Raw genomic sequence first — 16,737 nt, forward strand, 5'->3', positions numbered from 1 at the left:
CAGGTGGAAAAAGAGAGCGTTGACGAGCAGCCATGTTTTTCCTGCTAGCCACGCCCCACTTTGTGGAGTTCTCTCTCCTGATTGGATAAAGTGGCAAGGGATACCAGGAAATGTATTTTCTGTTCACTGCAGAGCGGAGGGACTGGGAGACCCATGTTACTGACCAAACACTATGGGCTAGATCCACAAAGAATGAAAACGGGGGACCCTGATGTAAACAAGACAAATGTCTTTCTCTGGTCTGCATCCCCTTAACAATTGTGTGTATTGAGCCGTACTGTATTGTACCCATTCTGCAATATGTTAAATAAAAATGTCATTAAATCAATCACCTGCGCGGTTAGGGTTGTTAAGGGGATGCAGACCAGAGAAAGACTTTAGTCTTGTTTACATCAGGGTCCCCCATTTTCAATTCATAATGAATTGTAAGTAAGGGTGCAATTAGCACCGTGCAATCCATTATTTGTGGATCTAGCCCTATGTTGTAGGAATGTAGAGCTACTGAATACTTATTTCAACGAAAGAAATATCACGGCAATATTTTAAGAAAGATAAATAAGCAAAGATTCAAGAACTCTTGTTAGCCCCAATCGACTTTAATATTAAAATTACTAAAAAATCACACGCCCTGTCATTCTGTTATATAAGAAGTACAGCTGCAACGGGACACTGATCCTCCAACAAGTCATTAAAACACAGTCTCTCTGTGGTTCCTCCTTCATTTTGAAAAGGTGTGAACAGTGGAAGGGAGCAGGGGGATAAAGCAGAGCTCTCCTTATGAAATGTGTGAGGGAGGGGTCAGGGTGGCACTCGTGTCGGCGACACCCTTCAGTCGAAGCTCTTCTCCTCCTTTCCTAGAGCGCCACCCGCTGGAGGTGAGGGACAGCGCGCCCAGCAGTACGACGAGCGAGCCTCTGCTGTGCAGGGTGCAGGCGTCCCGACAGCTTCATTGCTTTCTACAACGCTGTTCGGCGATTTGTGAATCCGATTGGCCAGGTCATTTCTGGTCATGTGACGCGTACGCCCCAATGGTGGGACCGCAAGTGTCTACACTGGTTAAGCTTAGGCGCTTCTTTTGAAGTTGGTTTAAGGTTAGAGTTTGTCTTAGAGCAGGGCGATAGAACGTCAGGTGCTTTGCAGGCTGTTCGACACGGAAATGGGCAAAGACACAGCTCAGGCCAATCAGAGGAACCCGGGGAAACCGAACAGCGTTGTAGAAGGCATAGACGCGTCCCGACGCTGGGTATCTACGGAGGCTCCGTCTCCTCAGGCTGCCAGCATCTCTCTGTCCGGCCTGTTCTTCACTTGCTTCCGCTCTGGAGGACATCAAGAATGAAGCAAACATTAGATTAGATTAGATTAAAATGTATCGTCATCATCATACAGTACAACGGAAATAAGTTTGGCATCCAACCAGAGTGCAAATGTAACAGTAAAGTGCAACAGCAATATACAATGTGCAATATATACATGAGTGCTACTGAGTAAGAGTGGTGATAAGATAAGATAACATGATCCTTTATTAATCCCCTTGGGGAAATGCGGGTGTCAAAGAAGCATGGGGGGGGGGGGGGGGATACATAGCTTCACAGTCCTATACTAATCTGATGTATGTACAGAGTTGTAGTATTAATATGTACAGGGATACAGGTATAAAGACACTATGGTAGTAAGTCATACTGGCCACTGGCCAGCAGTGTAACTAGTAAGGGTAGGTAAGGGATATGTAGATATGTAAAAAGGATTATATGCAGGTATATGTACAGACAGATGTGTGTGTGTGTGTGTGTATATATATATATATACAGTATATACAGCATTATTGTACATGCTATCATACAGTTATATGGATTATATGCAGGTGTTTAAGTAGGTATATAAAAGGATTATATGCAGATATATTCACAGATATATGTGTGGAAAATATATATATATATGGTATATACAGCACTATTGTACATTCTATCATACAGAGCCTTATGGGTAGACTACAGTATGATTATTATGATTATTATGACATGGTAGGAGGCCACTGAGGCAGCAGATTCAGTTGGAGAATAAGAGTCTCAATGAGGGGATGTAGATTCAATCCAACCATTCAATTCAGATTGTTTATGTAAAGATTTCACCATACATTTTCAAATGAATGTATCTCTTGATCCGTTAGTCTGTGAAACTGGTTTCCAGAGACGCGTCTACTCATGGACAACTCATTTGAAAGTCTGCCGTATTGGAATTTCTACCATCTTGAATTTAGTTAAAAATCACTTTTTTCTGTACTCCGATTCTCACCAAACTGTGAGATGTGTGGAATCTGGGCACTACAGTAACATCTGTAAATATTTTAATTAGATCATTGATAGGTCAAACCATGTGACTGCCAGATCCAATAACATTTCGGGAAAATGCATAGTAAACAGGAAGTGACTCATTACTCAAATTAAATTGACATATGTTTGCCTCACAAATACCAAGGAGGCCTTTGGAGTTCCGAGTCATCTGGCCTCACGGTGGCGCTATTCTCACAAAACTAAACACAACAACTACTCCTCAGAGGCTCAGATTAGGGGGCGTGGGCAAAAGGTGAATTGAGAATTCGGGCCGCTCGGGGGATGAACCCCGGCGTCTGCCACAGACGGCACACGTCTGGTTTTAATTAATATCAATTATTATCAATTTCACAGAATGATGCGTCTGGGTTTCCATATTCATATCAATGCAATGCATCATCATGATGCACCAATTATATTCTGGCATCCATAAGCTCTCTCTGGAAGACATTAACCCTTTCACTACCACTACATAAGGTTAACCCCTTCACTACCACACTGCAGACGGTTAATGTAGTGTGGTAGTGAAAGGGTTAACCGTATGTAGTGTGGTAGTGAACGGGTTAGCATTGTGTAGTGTGGTAGTGAAAGGTTAACCTTCTGTAGTGTGGTAGTGAAAGGTGAACCTTATGTAGTGTGGTAGTGAAAGGGTTAACCATCTGTAGTGTGGTAGTGAAAGGTTAACCTTCTGTTACTGTAGTGTGGTAGTGAAAGGGTTAGCCTTCTGTAGTGTGGTAGTGAAAGGGTTAGCCTTCTGTAGTGTGGTAGTGAAAGGTTAACCTTCTGTAGTGTGGTAGTGAAAGGGTTAGCCTTCTGTAGTGTGGTAGTGAAAGGTGAACCTTCTGTAGTGTGGTAGTGAAAGGTGAACCTTCTGTAGTGTGGTAGTGAAAGGTGAACCTTCTGTAGTGTGGTAGTGAAAGGTTAACCTTCTGTAGTGTGGTAGTGAAAGGGTTAGGCTTCTGTAGTGTGGTAGTGAAAGGGTTAGCCTTCTGTAGTGTGGTAGTGAAAGGGTTAGCCTTCTGTAGTGTGGTAGTGAAAGGTGAACCTTCTGTAGTGTGGTAGTGAAAGGTTAACCTTCTGTAGTGTGGTAGTGAAAGGGTTAGCCTTCTGTAGTGTGGTAGTGAAAGGGTTAGCCTTCTGTAGTGTGGTAGTGAAAGGTTAACCTTCTGTAGTGTGGTAGTGAAAGGGTTAGCCTTCTGTAGTGTGGTAGTGAAAGGGTTAGCCTTCTGTAGTGTGGTAGTGAAAGGGTTAACCTTCTGTAGTGTGGTAGTGAAAGGTTAACCTTCTGTAGTGTGGTAGTGAAAGGTTAACCTTCTGTAGTGTGGTAGTGAAAGGGATAATAACCATTTGGTAGAGTGGTAGTGAAAGGGGTTAATATGACTGGGGTAGGTCTCTCTCTGGAAGGCATTAATATGACTGGGGTAGGTCTCTCTCTGGAAGGCATTAATATGACTGGGGTAGGTCTCTCTCTGGAAGGCATTAATATTACTGGGGTAGGTCTCTCTCTGGAAGGCATTAATATTACTGGGGTAGGTCTCTCTCTGGAAGGCATTAATATTACTGGGGTAGGTCAGTAATTAGATTTTGTTCATCCTGCACATCAGCTATTTCAATCAGCCGTCCAGATGATAATTTACCAGGGGAGCTCGGCAATTAAGGGACAGGCGTGCCGCGTGGCATCAATGTGACAGCTCCAACACAATACAAACACACACACGCGTTCAACATGGAAGCACGTTCTCTGTACCGTGTATGGCCCTCGTAATCACAATTACAGGGGGATAATTGCATCAAACAACAGGTTTATGACTCAATTAAAGTCAGTTCAGTCAAAAAGGGGAAAAAAAACTGTCAGTAATTTCGACTGGAATGAGATGTTCGTTCTGGGTTGTTTGCAGCTTTAGGTACAGTAGATAGAGATGGACAGTAACCTGACTCAGCTTCAGGTAGATAGAGATGGACAGTAGCTGGCTCAGCTTTAGGTAGATAGAGATGGACAGTAGCTGGCTCAGCTTTAGGTAGATAGAGATGGACAGTAGCTGGCTCAGCTTTAGGTAGATAGAGATGGACAGTAACCCGACTCAGCTTTAGGTAGATAGAGATGGACAGTAGCTGGCTCAGCTTTAGGTAGATAGAGATGGACAGTAGCTGGCTCAGCTTTAGGTAGATAGAGATGGACAGTAGCTGGCTCAGCTTTAGGTAGATAGAGATGGACAGTAGCTGGCTCAGCTTTAGGTAGATAGAGATGGACAGTAGCTGGCTCAGCTTTAGGTAGATAGAGATGGACAGTAACCTGACTCAGCTTTAGGTAGATAGAGATGGACAGTAGCTGGCTCAGCTTTAGGTAGATAGAGATGGACAGTAACCTGACTCAGCTTTAGGTAGATAGAGATGGACAGTAGCTGGCTCAGCTTTAGGTAGATAGAGATGGACAGTAGCTGGCTCAGCTTTAGGTAGATAGAGATGGACAGTAGCTGGCTCAGCTTTAGGTAGATAGAGATGGACAGTAGCTGGCTCAGCTTTAGGTAGATAGAGATGGACAGTAGCTGGCTCAGCTTTAGGTAGATAGAGATGGACAGTAGCTGGCTCAGCTTTAGGTAGATAGTAGGGATGTTCGATATTGGCTTTTTTACCGATATACCGATATTGTCCAACTCTTAATTTCCGATACCGATATCAACAGATACCGATATATGCGGGGTCCCCCCCCCCCCCCCCCCCAAAAAAACGGAATAATTTCAGGTAATTAACATTACATATCTCTCGTCGTGGAATTAACACAACATTATGCATACTTTTGACAATAAATAAAATAATAATTTGTTCTTACTTGCTTGCCTGGGTAAATAAAGGTTAAATAAATGTAAATTTTTTCTTTTCTTTTTTAAATTCTTTTTGAAAACCGATACCGATCATTTCCGATATTACATTTTAATGCCAATATAATATCGGACACCCCTAGTAAATAGAGATGGACAGTACCTGGCTCAGCTTTAGCTGCCTCAGGCACTTCTGGCAGTGGCTCGGTAGGGACCTCTGGAAGTGCTACATCTTCTTCCTGTTCCTGAGGAAGGCGATAGACAGGGCAAAAGAAAACATCATCACATCATACTTTTTTTTTTTTTCAGTGGCCAATATTAAATATAGCTTTAAACCCAGTCTAGGGAAACTGGCAGAGGGTCACCCTACCTGAGTGATGGCTTCTAGCTCAGCGAGGACAGCCTCCTCGTCCTCTTGCGTTAGACACCCAGCCAGCATCTCGTCGATTTGCTGCGCCACCAACCAAAGGAGACGGGAATTAGCCGGCAGGGCAAAAACAATAATTACTTGCTGCCGGAATACAAGTATTGGTAGTTAACTTTGTGTACTAAGCCTACAAAGAGTACCCGTCGCAGTCCAGGAGAGACTTTAGAGCTTTAGACCAAAGTAGAACACTGGAACACTGGAGAACAGCCATCAGAGTATTTTATTTGTATTACTTAGGGATGAACCAATATTGGTATCGAGGAAATACCAGGCTGGTCATTGGTATTGAAGGATTTCCTCATTACTAAAACCCAATACCAAGATCCATTATGTAATATGTCCAAAATCTAAAGTATTTAGAAACGTGATTTAAAAAAAGATTGACACATAAGATAAAAAAAGATCTTCAATGGTGGAAAAATTGATTATATATCATTGCTGTCTATATTTATGTGGCTTGTTTTGCAGACTGTGCAAAGAGAAATACTTTAAATGTAAAGTATCCCCGATCAAAGGGCTTGCTCTCAACACTGTTATTGTGTAATTCCAGGGTTCGTACACATCAAATAACAGTATGCTGGCATTTGCTTTTTGCCATCCGTGACTTTTAACAATACCAAGCGCAAGCGGCTGGGAGACAATAGCTACACACACACAATAGCAGGCGGTTCGGCTGACATCAAAATCGGGAAGACGAAAGCAACGTGATATTTACCCTTTGATACTCGATGGCTTCCTGGGTTTCATCCAGGATTCTCTCCACGTCCTCTATGGACATGACCTAAGAAGAGACAAACGAGACGACGGCACCCGCGTTGTTTAGCGGGAATGAGGTGTGTTGACATTGTCCTGATTGGGCTCGTGGGATGTGTTGTGGGGGAGATTCCCAGAGGGAGATTTGAAGACAGTATCCAAGGCCCCGCCACCTGTGGTACCGCCGTGGTCAAGGATTTGTGTCTTAATCCTTTAATCTCCAAACAATGTGCACCCAGGGCTATGCTAACTCCGAGAGACCTCGAGCTTCCTGCGCTGCTCGGTCGCAAGAAGGAAAACCTGCATTCCACTAGAAATGTCCTAATATACTAACCTACACTGTAGCACTCAACACTTTGATGAACATTGTTATTCAGCTGATAAGAGTTGTGCCCTTCCTGATGACTTGTCGTACAGAACTTGTACAAGTCGCTTTGGATAAAAGCGTCAACTAAATGACTAAATGTAAATGTTTTTGTCTGTGGATAGCGAAGCACTGTGTTTGGGTTCGACAGCTGTCCCACCATGTCAGAGCGGCTGGAACCCGCCCCGATCTTCCCGCCGCAGACTAAAAACACACCTCTTCAAACAATATCTGAAATTAAATAAATGAAAGAGCAAAACCTCCTATCTGCACTTTGCGAGGCACTAACACAAGATACAAGATACCTTTATTGCCACACAACCAGGTTGGTGGTGGTATTTGTGTTCGGTACAGAGTGTTTGAAGCTCTGGATATACATGAGACAAGAACATGGATACATTTACCCCGCCCCTTCCCAGCGATAAATACATAAATACAGCACAACACGACACAACGCAACATAACACACGGAAGAGACTAGTCCATCTGGTCAGGAGCTTGGTTAGTGTAATACCTGGTCGTTGTTGTTAACACATAATATAGTAATATAATCCAAAAACAGTGTATTGCATTGGGTATCCTTAAAAAAAATGCATTATGCAGGAAAACAACATGGTTTGTTTTAGTTTTCAAAAAAAAAAAAAAAAAAATCAGATCGTAGGTTTTACTACTATGCGCTCAGAGTGTAACACTCAAGTTAGATACTATTTGACTAACACCACCACTGACCCTTAGTTGCCAGAGGGGTACCCCTCCTGCTGACTTGTTGTTCACAATTTGTAAGTGGATACTTAGGGATAAAAGTGTCAGCTAAATGACTAAATGTAAATGCGGAATGTTGCAAAGTAAACAGCTCACAACTTGTTAGGGAAAGGGACAAAAGCATGTTTTCTAAACTAGAGAACACCTCACCTGGTGCATGCTCTTCAGACAGTCATTGCCAACCTTGAGTCCCTCAAGGACATGCATCTCAATCTGGGTGAATTCGATATCTTGAACCTGTTGAAAAATGTTAGCATAGTAAGCGTACACTTTTGAAATCCCCGAAAAGAAAAGTAGTAGTTTCTGATATCATTAATACTCTAAATACAGCTAGCCATACCACTGAAGAAGGACATTGTCCGAAACATGTCTGCTTTTGATACAGGCTGCCATTAAAAAACATTGAACCTGTGAGTGCTGGTCCGGCTACCCTGCTTTGATATACTCTTACAAGGTAGAATTGACCCGTATCAAAACTCTGCCCTATTTTCTTGATCCAGGATGAAGAAAAGAGGGCGGAGTCTGAGATACTGTAGGTCAATTACACAACGAGATTTATTAGCATTCCCATGAGCTCTAACGCTATTCTTCCAGGGGTCCACATAAAACATCACATAGGCTTCCAGGACATGACCTAACAAAAACAGCTCTATAACAACAACACACAACATAGCTCATTTGGTGAACATTTTAAAACCAAATGTTTTCCTTACTATGATACTATACTATAAACAAAACAAAAAAACTACTAACCTTCTTACCGTCGTCTACTATCATGCATTCTTCCACTAATTAATCTTCCTTGTCTATATTACTACTATACTAATATGTCTCTGCTACTACAAACTACAAACCATAAACAAGGTGGCCTATTGTGATTGTATATGTCTGCACTTTATGTGCTCATTTTATGCCTGTCTTTTTTCTGTTGTGAAGCACTTTGAGCTGCAATCTTTTTTTATGAAAGGTGCTATACAAATAAAGTGTATTATTATTACTATGCACTCAACACTGCAGCACCCAAAGTTTCAACACTGTATGATGAACATTGTTACTCAGCTGTAAGAGTTACACCCCTCCTGCTGACTTGTTTTACAGAACTTGTTCACATTGGAAAAGACAACATCCGTTCTACTTAACATGGCAGATACCCTGGTGTCGCAAAATCAACCCATATGCCCAAGGCAAGATGTTTTATTATCAAACGAAAAATGTATCAATTCAAATTGCCTGTTCTCACAGGACACCTACCATGCGCTCTAGGTTTGAAATCTGATTTTCAGTCTTGTCAAGTAGCTGGTCCTGGTATCGCTTCTTCTTGAGAAGCAGCAGTGCCCTCCTGTGGTGACAAACAGACATAGCACAATAAAGGAAAAAAGATAAGCCAAAACATTGATTGATTGATTGATTGAAAAGTTTATTAACAGATTGCAGAATGGGTACAGTACAGTACATCTAAATACATACAATTGTTAAGGGGATGCAGACCAGAGAAAGACTTTCGTCTTGTTTACATCAGGGTCCCCCATTTTCAATTCATCATTAGCATACTGTAGAGAGGCTATAGTGGAATCACCACTATACAGTATAGTCCACATATATATATATATATATATATATATATATATATATATATATATATATATATATATATACACACACCCCTGCATATATAACCCATAGCTCTGTATGATAGCATGTACAATAATGCTGTATATAATATTTATTCTATATCTATATCTGTACATATCCTACTCTTACTAGTTACACTGATGGCCAGTATGACTACTACAATCACTGTACTACAACTCTGAACATACATCGGATTAGCACTACACTCGGTAGTACTAATTTGTATATTTTCTTGTAGCCAGTTTAATCACCTGTACATTACTGTTGCACTTTACGGTTACATTTGCACTCTGGTTGGATGCCAAATGTATTTGTGTTGTACTGTACTTGTGCTGTATGATGATGACAATACATTTTAAGATAATATAATATACAGTGACAGATCAAGCTGTTCTTGCTGCAAAGAGAGGGACCTCTGCCTTCTGAGCAAACCATCCTGGTAAATTATTATATCTAACTCTAATCCTGATGAAGACCGCTATGGTCGAAACATGTTGATTAGATTTTAAATGACTTAGCCACCTTTAATAAAGGCCTTTTAACCATCTTCCCTCTGGATTTTAGATCTTTTTGAGTGCCTGGATCGACTCTCTTCTCTGACTCAAGGGATGCCCCGATCACGTTTTTTGCCACCGATACCGATCACCGATCGTCGTGAGCCATATCGGCCGATACCGATCCGATACCGATCGTTTTTGATTAAAAAGAAATTAAAAATTATTTTATATAAAAAGTTTTTTTTTTTTTATAAAATATATATATTATATAATTAGACTTGTACTTGTATTATCTGCGAGACATCGCCACCACGCAACAAGTCAAAATGCTCGCTATCTCCACTGTCTGTGTGTACATACTCTGCTTTGATCAAATCACATTCGGCTCTGCAGATTTACCCTAGGCTCTGCAGATATACCCTACTCCCTCAGCTATCCCCGTTAATGACTGCGACGCAAGCCGGGCTTCGAATATGCATCGAATGAGTGTTATAAGACATTGATATCAGGAGCTGTCTGTAGCTACTGCTAGCCGGAAATATAACGTTAAGACAACGCCTCAGTGAACTATTTAGTTGAATGGGACATTTCGTTTTGAACAGTGAGCTAAGCTAACGTGAGCTAACAGAGGTATCATACACTAGTACTAGATAACTAGACTATTGCTGGAGCATTTGTTGATATCAGGAGCTATCAGTAGCTAGCCGGCTAGATACCGTTCAGTTAGACAATGCCTCATCATGTATTAAACTAAAAGTGAATAGTTGACTGGGTCATTTTGTAGCGGCAGCTAACGTTAGCTCATGGAGGTCCCGTCCCACTAGACTAGACTAGACCCGTGTTTACATGCGTGCGGGAGGAGCTGGAGGAGGAGCAGACGCGCAGCACTGTGTGCAGCTCCCGGTGTCTGAGACAGAACTCAGCGAGTGAGATCTGTTTTGACGATCGGCGAAAATAAAACAGTAACGATAGCTAGGTAGCTAACGTTAGCTCAGGTCGAATGCACTATCTAGACTCAGCGTGTTTACAAACTCTACACGGGTGCGGGCGGGGCTAGGGAGGAGGAGCAGTTTGCAGGTCCTGTGCGTCTGAGACAAGCGAGTGAGATATCCACTTGATCAGTTTCCGCGATCGGCGAATATGACTCATTATCGGAATTCCCCGATCGCATATTTATACTGATTATCGGCCGATAACGATCGATGGCCGATCGATCGGGGCATCCCTAAAGTCATTGTTTACAGTCATCATTTTCGAATAGCCTAATGTAATGGGGATAGTTGTGCACTGGCTTCAGTCTTTGACTGAATAATAATAACAGAGTGGAACAATAGCAGGCTGGAATACAAGAGTAGTTAGGGAATGGTAGTATGTACTCTTTTCTGCCATCCTTCAGCAGCTGCTTCGCCAGAAGCCTCTCTTTGTCAAGTTGCAGGGTGATCCTCTTCTGGTACTGCTTCAGCTTATCTCGCTGCTGCTTCAGTTGCTGCAAACAAAGTAAGAAGAACACGTCAAAACAGTGTATTTGAAAGCTGTGTGATCAGATCCAATACTGATGAATATACAGTAGCTCAAAACAGTGTATTTGAAAGCTGTGTGATCAGATCCAACACTGATTAATATACAGTAGCTCAAAACAGTGTATTTGAAAGCTGTGTGATCAGATCCAACACTGATTAATATACAGTAGCTCAAAACAGTGTATGTGAAAGCTGTGTGATCAGATCCAATACTGATTAATATACAGTAGCTCAAAACAGTGTATTTGAAAGCTGTGTGATCAGATCCAATACTGATGAATATACAGTAGCTCAAAACAGTGTATTTGAAAGCTGTGTGATCAATTCAGATCCAATACCGTTTAATACACTAGCTAGTACTAACATTAGGTGCATATCGCCAAAGGAAGGAGCAGTGATTGAATGAATGAATGAAAACTTTATTTAACAGATTGCAGAATGGGTACAATACAGTACGGCTCAATACACAATTGTTAAGGGGATGCAGACCAGAGAAAGACTTTAGTCTTGTTTACATCAATCAGGGTCACCCATTTTCAATTCAGTGACATTTATGACATGATACACAACATACATTTATGGCATAGGGACATACATTTGTGACATATACGATATGCAAATTATACAGTAATGTTACCCATAGATCCTGACAGAGTATATATATTATGATGGGGAAGAGACTGTACATTAGGAGGGGGTGGGATTGCCTAGTTAGTATAAAGTAACCTTAACCGTGTGACTCTAGCTGTTAAGTAACTATCTAAATGAGCTTAGCTAACCAATGGCCACGTAACGTATGGCGACTACAACCAACAACAGTAAATGAGCTAAATCGGCTCAAATTAATCCGTGGTCGCACTGGTGGGTTACTTGGCTGTGGGAACAGAACGCTAGCTGCTAACGTTAGCTGGCTACTAGTAGATTAGATTATTACCAAAGCTAATAGTATCAACTCACCAGGATAGCTTTGTCTTGCTCCGTTATTCGAGAATGTTGCTGCCTTCTCCCGAAAACGTTTCCCATTATGTAACCACATCCCATTCAGTAGACAAGCTATTATTACTTCTCACTTGTTGTTGTCAGCTGTACAGCAGGTCGGACATGTTCGAGCCTGTCAGCTCATTACATGGACACACCCTTTACTTCCGGGTTCTGTACGGCATGTCAGATAGGACAATTACTTGAGAAAGTCGAGGTTTGATTGATTGATTGAAAACTTTATTAACAGATTGCAGAATGGGTACAGTACAGTACAGCTCAATACATACAATTGTTAAGGGGATGCAGACCAGAGAAAGACTTTCGTCTTGTTTACATCAGGGTTACGATGAATTGAAAATGGGGGACCCTGATGTAAACAAGACGAAAGTCTTTCTCTGGTCTGCATCCCCTTAACAATTGTATGTATTGAGCTGTACTGTACTGTACCCATTCTGCAATCTGTTAATAAAGTTTTCATTCATTCATTCATTCATTCATTCCCCCATTTTCAATTCATCGTATATGTGACATACATTCCTTGCAGGAATCGCACCAGCTGGCCTACGACGAGAGGCTGCCACTCTCGCCCTAGCAAGGAAGGCAGTGAAGCATGACTGGCACATCCTACACAACACCACAACAACAACAGCACCTATGAGCAGACTCAAGTCCCGCCACCCCTACAACAAGGTGGCACAAGAGATGCTCCGTTCCACCACTGAGGACCTATCCAGAAATGGATGGCTGGCGGCAGCCTGGAAGAGAGAGTGGGAGAGTGCTGGGCCAACCCGTATCCACCACTACATCTGGGATCCAGGAGATGGCGCCACAGGAGACGATCTTCCACGCCGGCAATGGGTTCTGCTGAACCGTTTAAGATCTGGGGTTGGTCGCTTTAAAGCATCATTAAAGAAGTGGGGCCTGGCAGACAGCGCTGCATGTGAGTGTGGAGACCCTGAGCAGACTGTTGACCACATCCTGACCATCTGCCCCCTATACAAACCACCCTCGGAAGCCAGCCTCTTTGATGTGGGACCAGAGTTAAGGGCATGGCTACAAGATACAGAGTTGGACCTCTGACGTTACACGAAAGAAGAAGATAATAATAATAATAATAATACTTCGTTTTATATAGCGCCTTTCAAAGGACCCAAGGTCGCTTTACATAAGGGGGGGGGGGGGGGGGGGGAGATAACAAGTCAACAAACATAGTGGACAGACACAACACATACATATAAAGTGAGAAAGTTAGGGGTTGAAGGCCAGGTTGAAGAGGTGGGTTTTGAGCAGTTTTTTAAATGAGTCCAGAGTTGGGGTGGTGCGGAGTTCTGCGGGGAGGGAGTTCCAGAGGGTGGGAGCTGCCACACTGAAAGCTCTGTCCCCGAACGTCCGCAGTCTGGTTCGGGGGATGGAGAGCTGACCAGTGTCCGTGGATCGCAGGGACCGTGACTGAGTGTAGGGGTGGAGGAGGTCAGTGAGGTACTGAGGTGCCAGGGCGTGAAGGGATTTGTAGGTGAGCAGGAGGGTTTTGTAGGTGATGCGGGATTTGATGGGGAGCCAGTGGAGCTGGATGAGGATGGGGGTGATGTGCTGCCAGGGTTTGGTGCGGGTTAGAACCCTGGCAGCTGAATTTTGAACATACTGGAGCCTGTCCAGGGTTTTGCTTGGGACCCCGGACAGGACCCCGTTGCAGTAGTCCAGGCGGGAGGTGACGAAGGCGTGGATGAGGGTCTCAGCTGTGGTGTCGGAAAGTGATGGTCGGAGTCTGGAAATGTTTCGGAGGTGAAAGAAGGCGGATTTGGTGAGGGAATTTACATGGGATTGATAGGAAAGGGTGGAGTCCAGGATAACGCCCAGGTTGCGGACCTTAGGGGATGGGGAGATGGAGCAGCCGTCAATGTTGAGGGTGAGATCCCCAACCTTCCGGAGCAGGGCCTTGGGTGCCACAACCATGAGCTCGGTTTTATTGTTGTTGAGCTTGAGGAAATTTGATGACATCCAGGTTTTTATTTCGTGCAGGCAGTTGATAAGGGAGTGTGGGGGGAGATGGGTGGATGGTTTGGTGGAGAGGTAGAGTTGAGTGTCGTCGGCATAGGAGTGGAAGTTGAGGCCGTGGCTACATCTATACATTTATGACATACCAGATTTGCAATTACAGTACTGTTTGTGATACAAAAAGAGTCCAGAAAGAAAAGAGTATATACATTAGACGTAGAAACTGTACATTGGATTGGGTAGGTGGGGGTGGGGGGGGGACTGTACATTGGAGGTGGTTGGGTGGGTGGGTGGGGGGGGGGGGGGGGGGTTGGGTAGGAGTGGGGGGGGGGGGGGGGGTTGGGTAGGAGGGGTGGGTGGGGGACACTGTACAACTGTACAAACAACACTGTACATTGGATTATTGACAAGACCATACTTGGTAATTTACTGTACATTGGAGGGGGTTGTGTTCGGTCATTTACAGGGGCCAGTTTCGAGTTGCAGTCTCCCTTAGGTGTTTTTTGAGAGTGTTTTTGAAAGTGGGTAGTGATTCACATTCCTTTACAGCTTTGGGTAGGGCGTTCCACATTGATGTGGCATAATTGCGAAACGTGTTTAGTCCCTTGTTTGAGCCGAATCTGGGTTTAACATGATTTGTGGAGCTCCCTCTGGTGTTGTGATCGTGGTATTCACTGACCTTTGGGAAGTATTTTGTCATGTACATGGGTACCTTGTTCGTGTAGTGTATCTTGTAGACCAGGCCCATTGCAAGTTGCTGTACTCTGTCATCTACTCTAAGCCATCCTAGGTTGTCAAAGTGGGCAGGGGTGAGGTGGGTTCTAGGAGTAAGGTCAAGCAGTAGTCTGACCAGTTTGTTTTGAGATGTTTGTAATTTTGTTTTTAGCGCCTTTGAGGTGCTTTGGTACCATGAGGTGCAAGCATAGTCGTAGTACCCTTGAATGAGTGCTCCTGCTAGAGTCTTCAGGGTATTCTTGTTTACCAGAGAGGAGATCCGGTACAAGAATCGAGTTCGTTGGTTGACTTTTTTTTATTACATTGGATGCCATTTTGTCACAGGAAAGATTTGCCTCTAGGATGGAACCCAGGTAGGTAATATCTTCTTTCCTTGTGACAATATTGTCACCCACTGTAACTGAGAAGCCGTCGGTCTTGCTGAGTTTGTTATTTGAACCGAAGAGAATGGACTCTGTTTTGCCCATGTGTAATGATAGTTTGTTATCAGCGAGCCATATGCAGATTTTGCCTAGTTCTGAGCTGAGGGTTTTTTCAACCTGTAACTTGTTCTTGTCAGAGACCAGCAGGGCTGAGTCGTCCGCAAACAGGAACAAGTTGCAGTCACAAGCTGACGACATGTCATTTGCATAAATTAGGAACAGTAGCGGACCTAGTATGCTTCCTTGTGGAACACCACAGCTTACTGTGAGGGGGGGGGGGTAGGGTACCGTTTACCTCCACCATCTGCCCTCTCCCCTCCAGGTAGGATTGTATCCAGCTCACTGATAGACTATCAAAACCAATTGCTTTTAGCTTGTCAATCAGAATGGTGTGATTGACAGTGTCGAAGGCCTTTTGTAGGTCCAGCATGACCATGCCGCAGTATTTGCCCGCGTCCACCTCTTGTTTGATGTGGTCGTTTAAATAGAGAAGGCAGTGGAGTGGGATGTTCTGAAGCCAGATTGGAATTCGTAGATTAGATTTTTTTCCGCAAGGTATTTTTCGACCTGTTCGTATACAATTTTTTCCATGACTTTCGAGTGTTCGAGGTGGTTTGATTGATTGAAAATTGTATTAACAGATTGCAGAATGGGTACAATACAGTACGGCTCAATACACACAATTGTTAAGGGGATGCAGACCAGAGAAAACGTTCGTCTTGTTTACATCAGGGTCCCCCATTTTCAATTCATCATAAGTCATAACATATATGACACACACGACATACTGTACAGATAGATAGTACTGCTACATCTAGACATTTAAGACATACCAGATCTACAAATACAGTACTGTTTGTGATACAAAAAAGAGTCTGTGGAAATGCACAACTAAATAGAATTACAATCAATAACAATACACATTATGATCAATTGTATCGATGATACTCGTACTTTTACTTGGTCTAGTTGGGTGCAGCCAGGGATTAGGGCCAAACATTCTGATTAACAAGTGTGATGTGATGTGATTATTGCAGAGGTACGGTACAATTACAAAATGTCATTCACTTTGAAGTTAGCTTGGTGCAATGAGAATAAGAATCACACTTTTAAAGATGTTGGACTACTCTCCCAGTCCCCATGGTTATCTCCCCAATAACTACAGCATGAGGTTAATTGCCTATACAGTACACAAGGCTGTTACCCATACTGTATGAACCTTTAACTTTGTTGCCTGTACTCAATTTATACCTACTGCTTTCACTGTCTACAAATGCCCTACACTGTAATAATAGTAATCATAATAAGTATAACTACCTACCTCATACTATAGTCTATACCCATATAACTCTGTATGATAGCATGTACAATAGTGCTACTGTATACATTTATATTTGCCATATATATATATGAATGTGTATAACTTCATACTGAATGTAATATTTCAATGGACAATGATATATATATGATGATATAAGTGATATAAGTATATATATATAT

The 16,737-nt window shown here is 42.8% G+C and overlaps 1 protein-coding gene across 2 annotated transcripts; it reads right to left on the reverse strand.

Moving 5' to 3' along the window:
• Positions 1-590: 590 nt before the first annotated feature.
• LOC311240076 (charged multivesicular body protein 6-like) lies at positions 591-12,209 on the reverse strand. 2 transcript variants are annotated; one of them, XM_084328601.1, is made up of 8 exons: positions 12,062-12,209; positions 10,961-11,070; positions 8,707-8,794; positions 7,606-7,692; positions 6,292-6,357; positions 5,520-5,600; positions 5,313-5,388; positions 591-1,316 (listed from the first exon to the last, which is right to left on the reverse strand). In XM_084328601.1, exons 1-8 carry the CDS (start codon positions 12,143-12,145, stop codon positions 1,267-1,269), a joined length of 642 nt encoding a protein of 213 aa, XP_084184727.1. In that variant the 5' UTR covers positions 12,146-12,209; the 3' UTR covers positions 591-1,266. The 2 variants fall into 2 exon arrangements, with proteins under 2 accessions (XP_084184727.1, XP_084184726.1); XM_084328600.1 differs by having other exon boundaries at positions 5,313-5,394.
• Positions 12,210-16,737: the final 4,528 nt, after the last annotated feature.

Source organism: Notolepis coatsorum (genome assembly GCF_963971535.1).
Source record: "Notolepis coatsorum genome assembly, chromosome: 14".
NCBI classification, from domain to species: Eukaryota; Metazoa; Chordata; class Actinopteri; order Aulopiformes; family Paralepididae; genus Notolepis; species Notolepis coatsorum.